This window comes from Populus alba, chromosome 17 (assembly GCF_005239225.2).
Source record: "Populus alba chromosome 17, ASM523922v2, whole genome shotgun sequence".
Classification (NCBI taxonomy): Eukaryota; Viridiplantae; Streptophyta; class Magnoliopsida; order Malpighiales; family Salicaceae; genus Populus; species Populus alba.
Window position 1 is genome coordinate 14,920,648 of NC_133300.1, and position 6,374 is coordinate 14,927,021.

Below are 6,374 nucleotides of genomic sequence, written 5' to 3' on the forward strand. Positions count from 1 at the left end.
AATACCACAAAAATTTAATAAGAACCTTTGTAAACTTATTTTTGATTCCAAAACACCTTAAAATCACTTAAAAAATAAAAAAAATCAACTAGATTTTAAAAAACCTTATAATCTTTGATCTAATTTTTAAGTCTAGATGAATGTTAAGGAATACTTCAATGAAACTTCTCTTGTCAAAAGAAGCTCATTGATACAAAAAAAAACATTTTTTAGTATCTCTCTATCCCATCTCAAGTCAAGAACTAAGATAAAAACAAAATAAAATCTTTAACTAAACAATTTTATCTCCAATCTAAAAGGACCTTTTTTTTTATGACAAAACTCCAAAGTAGAGTTTAGCAGAAAAGCTAAGGTCAAATTTTTTTTTTTTTTTTTTTTACAATAAGGGTTGTCTATTTTTGCTTTCTTTAATTTTGGTCTCTTAACTTTTCAATCTCATGCAAGTAATAAAATCAAATAGATTTTCACACAATTGATAGTCACCCCAATAGGAAGATGTTTTATTGAGACCATAATAATCTCATAGAAAATAATAAGAAAAAAATTATGAAAACCAAATCCCATTAAACACAATGTTAAAGAACTAAATTGAAGAAAAAAACAATAAAATACTGAAGGATTGAAAAATAAAAGAACAGTGTTCTAGTAAATAATGTGCTCTATGAAGGAAGTTACGAGAAAAACACCAAATCTTTTAGATTTTGTTTAATAAAATAGGCTAAACATACAAGATCAAAATGTTTCCCTTTAAAAATCTAGAATTCAAGAATTTTTATAAATCTAATTCATTGAAATTCTATAGGTAAAATGAAAGAATTATAAATTTAAAAAAATAATAGATATCTATCCCAACCAATTTGAATGAATGATTTTTTTTTTCTGGATAGTTATTTTTTCATGTTGAGCATAAATTTTCAAAATTTTTAATTGATAAATAATGAATAAAATATAAAATATTATTAAATTTGACCCAAAAAAAAAATCCAAATTCAACTTAAAATATATACATGGTACAACACACATGTGTGCATATATATATATATATATATATATATATATATATATATATATTAATTCAATATAATATATGCATATTGCAATATAACATTATATACCTATATACATACCTGTTATAGTTTATATTAATAATAAATAATCCAGATAACAAATATCTAAAGCTTGATGAATAGTGTGTGTGTATAGTCAAATTCCATACCCATAACCATAAGTAACTATGATTACTTATGGGTATGGACTTTGAATATATAATTTAAATATATATTTAAATTCCATATATGCCCATTAATAATCGTAGACTTTGAATATATAATTTAAATATATATATATATAAATTCCATATATACCCATTAATAATAGTAGACTTTGAATATATAATTTAAATATAGATAGATATGAATATAGCAAAGCTCTCATTAATTAGTAGATATCCATTAGCATCTCTAATTCTAAATACAATGTTAATTTCAACTTAAAAAATTAAATTCTTGGATCAATAGTTTTAACTTTATCCATTGACGTTGATGGCCGGTCAACTTTATGGTGAGAAACCAAATAACGTTTAAAAAACGACATTGAATGCTGATTCTCAGAGCGCACAAATAACAGAACGTGGGTAAGATGGTGAAGATGGAAAACCTAAGTAGTCATGGTCTGCATCATAACAATAGACTTTTTTCCCCTTTTGAAGCCGACAACAATGGACTCCAACTTGAATCTGTTCAAAAAAACCATTGACACATGGGTTGCTGAAACATGGGAACGCAATATATATCCTGTTTTCAATTCATTCTGGTCAAAATTAAATAAATCTGTTTTCAAAGTTTATGCCCAAATCAATATTTAATAAGCCTATATAACTCACCATTATAATACCAGTTCCTTGTTCGTGTCACTACATCCCTCTAGCTGGTTTCCATGCCTGTTTTGGGAGATCCCAAAAGAGTTCCTCGATAAGAACACGATACTTTCCCATAGCTTAAAGTGTTTTTGAGCACCTTGTAAACACACAGTAGTTGTATTCTTTTCAGATCTCCCTCTAGTTCTGCAACGAGAAACAGTGATGAGTACACTAATTATCTTTTCTGTGCTCCATCTTCTCATTTCTTTGGTTTGCGGTGCACCACTTGCACCAGCACTGTACGTATTCGGCGATTCGCTGTTCGATAGCGGGAATAACAATATCTTGCCCACCCTTTCCAAGGCTAATTTCAAGCCTTATGGTGTTGATTTTGCCGAAGGAGATACAGGAAGATTCACTAACGGTAGATTGGTCCCAGATTTTATAGGTATAATACAGTTTTTTACGCTACACATTTTGACAAGAACATCTCTACATATATATGAACCATAAAAAATACGTACTTTCCTTTTCTTAGACGTTGACATGTGTATAACCATATATGTTCGTTGTTAAAACTCGTGTTGTAGCTGAATTTCTCGGGCTGCCGTATCCTCCGCCGCGTATAAGCATCCGAACATCTACACCAGTAACTGGTTTGAATTATGCGTCGGCATCTTGCGGCATTCTTCCTGAAACTGGAAAGTCTTTGGTAAGACACTAACTCACTTAATCTATTTATTTCTAAGTTGTTTTTGTCAAAATGGACGATACATATATGGATAATTATTTACCCTTGAACTTTCAAAGAATAATTAATGACAAATTATTGGATCTCTAAAAAGGTAAATTCAGCCAGTGCATGATCAGAGAGCCTGTGAGGTGGGTTCAACTCAATTTTCTTCTATCATCATTCATGCTCGTGGAAGTTTTTCTGTTATAAGAGGTTAACGATAATATAGCCTTCGAGCTATATGACTTTCGTGCCAGCGTCTTTTAATTGGCTGAATTTTGCTAACCTTTTTCTTTGGTCGAAAATAATATCTAACCATCATGATGCTATAGATTGCTAATATATCATTTGCTTGTAACTTAGCATCATAATCACATTAATTACTTCCATTTTAAGATATATAGCAACACATGCTACCTAAGATTTCTCATATCACAAGCATAATTTCATATGTAATCATTGTTCAAATTCAATTTTCATGGGAAAACTGCTTCTATTTTATTTTAGGATAGAAAAGAAAGGAAAAGGGTACTACTTACTATATATTATAATCTCATTATCAATTATTCGTTTTGATGGGTGCCAATTAATTTTCAGGGGAAGTGCTTGAGTTTGGATGACCAGATCGATTTATTTCAGCGTACAGTTAAGTCAGGCTTACCAAACCACTTCGGAGGTCCAAACGAGCTGATGGAGTACTTGTCCAAGTCTATATTTGTAGTTTGCATTGGCAGCAATGACTACTTATCTGACACAAGCAAGAATTATACTCCTCAAGAATTTGCTCATCTCCTTTTGGATAAACTTTCACTTCATTTTCAGGTCTCTCTCTCTCTCTCACACACACACACAATTAATCTGAATTTCCAATCGGTGTTAAGATCATAGATTTCACTACTAATTGTTAATCAGTACTCTTTACTTGGTGCACACTTCTTCATATGTAGACCTAAATATTTACATATATCTATGACCAACAGAGGCTATATAATCTAGGAGCCAGGAAAGTTGTGATGTTTGAGATTGGTCCCATTGGTTGCATCCCATCAGTGACGAGGAAAATTCAACATAATGGAAAATGTGCTGAAGAGCTAAACGAGCTTGTATCATACTTCAACGATAATCTTCTTGGAATGCTTCAGAACTTGACATCCACTCTCCCCAACTCTATTTTTGCCCCAGGTCATGCTTATTGGCTAGGCTACGATGCGATTATGAATCCTTCTAAATATGGTACGTGGTCTCCTTTTTTTTCACCATTTAATTTCTATGGCTCACTAAATTGTTTTTTCTGTTGTTAATTTCCTTGGTGACTTTTTCTTTACAGGCTTACTTGACACAAGCAACCCATGTTGCAAAACCTGGGCCAATGGGACCTCTGCTTGCATTCCTAAGCTAAAACCGTGCCCTAATCGTGACCAACACTACTTTTTTGATGGTTATCACCTCACTGAATCTGTATATTCAGTCTTCGCAAGCCATTGTATCAATGATAGATCGGTTTGCTCTCCTACTCTAAAGGAACTCGTGCAAATGTAAGGCCTAGCTATAAATGATGGATCCAGATCGATCCGCAATTGCTACTTTTTTTTTAATAAAAAAAAACCCACTGGTTTGTTGCTATAATTAGATATCTAAATAATTCGAACATAAATAATCCGATCCAAACCTTCCCGACCCCAATATGTTTGATGTTTGAGGTTATCATGAGTTGGGTTGGGTTTTGTTGGTATCCTAAATGCAATGGTCAATTGAATTATAATTTCTTATTTTGGAAAAAAAATGGATTAATTGGACTAATTAATTAGTCCTGAATAGTGAACACTGGTACAAATCCAACTTGAAATTCCCTTGGGTTCTTTTTATGGAGGTGAGGGCATGCAGTAGGTATAGTTTAATAGTAAGACAATTGAAGCATTGCTAGGGATAAACAATTTGAATATTCTATGAATGGTACTCGTGTGTGTTATTTTTCCTTGAGAAAAATGTGAGCAAAGAAAGGTGTTTTAATTGATTTTTTAGATTCTCTTTTTCTTAATGGATTTCAAGATCTTTCGTTGAATTTAGTCACTATAACACACTGTTTACAATCTTTATTTGTGTTTGATATGGATGGTGGGGAATATCTAGATTTTTTCCCTTACAAGTTAGTGGGTGTTAGTGTTGTCAAAGTTTTCATAAATAATTGGACATGTGTGAGCATATATGTTTAATTTATAATCATGCAATTATACAAGATCATGGTAAGCATGGCAATCATAACAAAAATCTAGCATGTTTACTAAGCAATTATATAAACTTACATAAAAGATAGAAATGTAATCCTAGCATACATACTAATTATACATAGAATTATGCACAAGAGAATGAATGAATATCTAATAGAGGTGATTATTTTTTATTCAATTCAGTTTTTACCTAAAAAAATAACCAAACCGAAACCGGTTCAAACTGACCTATATGGATTCTTCTTATAAGATTTTATCTAGGCATATGAGCCAATTATAAATTCAAAATACTAGATTTATTCTTGAGTGTAATTCTTTATTCTAAGTCATAAACGAACCATCAATTATGAATCCATCAACACCTTTAAATTATATCTACACCACACAATGCAGTTTACCTCATATAAGGTGTGCTAGGAGTGTTAATATCTTTCTTAACCACAACCAATCCTTTATACTGGAATTTCAAATAAAAACAGTTCATTTGGGTTGTTTAATGATCCTAAATCAAAATACTAGTTGATGACTCTATGACCCCAACATCTCGCCACACCGCACGCGCACGCGCACATGCAACACACAATTTGAACTTCTTTTTTTTTAAGAATTTCCATTTTTTTGTTTTGAATTTATTTTACTTAAACATCCACCTGTTCTTGTACCCTTTGTTGCTGTCCTCAAAGCTCTGTTTTTGACATCTAATATGGAGGTTTGCTTTTTTATAGGCATTATCAAGCTTGAGATGATAAAATTGTTATAGGAAACTCATTTGATTGCTTAAGCCTTCAAGTCATTTGAGGGCCATTTGAAATAGTTGTCACAACGTGATAGAGACTAGTTATAGACATTTAGAGTAAAGAGGTTTCTCTCTATTTCTTTACCGAGACGCTTTGGAAAATAATTTAGGAAGGCCTACTTGAAGTTGACATTGTCAATTCCACCAATGATATAATATATGTTGGAAATTTTTTAGTGGTGTTTTTCTAAGTCATGAAGTTTGCAATAAAAACACTTCATTAATAAATACTCTTATCTGGCCTGAGGTTAGGAGTTAACTCAGTCACCAAGGAATTCATAATGGATACCACGAACAAATTTGGCAATAGTCATATTCTTCATCATTTGTTATCGGTAAGCACCAAGGCCAAAACAATATTGAGGAAGGCAACCTTGAAACCTGGCAATGAATCTAGTATAAATCTCTACTAATGGATCTCCTAATTCTTTCTATGTGACTGCCAACCAAACATGGAATATATCTCGCCATTTCTAGATAGGAATTTCATCCAAAGTAAATCCTTTCCTAGGTTCTAGAGAGGATTTTTAGTGAGAATTAGCATGAATATCATCATATTGGAAGGCAAATTCTTCTAGATCAATTTCCTCATCTACCGCTGAAGTAATGATTTGCTGAGAAGTATGAGGGTACGATTGAGAAGGGGGAGGTTTAGCGATAAAAAACTCACAAAGTCGAATAACTGTCATCATAAGTAATGCTTTCTAAAGAGGATGAAGTGTCAGAAGTGGTTCAGTAGGTTTATGGATGATATCAGAT

The 6,374-nt window shown here is 32.0% G+C and overlaps 1 protein-coding gene across 1 annotated transcript; it reads left to right on the plus strand.

Annotated features, from left to right (window-relative positions):
• The first annotated feature begins 1,882 nt into the window (after positions 1-1,882).
• On the plus strand, positions 1,883-4,217 carry LOC118042736 (GDSL esterase/lipase 7). The gene is made up of 5 exons (XM_035050463.2): positions 1,883-2,306; positions 2,449-2,570; positions 3,189-3,413; positions 3,572-3,824; positions 3,919-4,217. Exons 1-5 carry the CDS (start codon positions 2,081-2,083, stop codon positions 4,128-4,130), a joined length of 1,038 nt encoding a protein of 345 aa, XP_034906354.1. The 5' UTR covers positions 1,883-2,080; the 3' UTR covers positions 4,131-4,217.
• Positions 4,218-6,374: the final 2,157 nt, after the last annotated feature.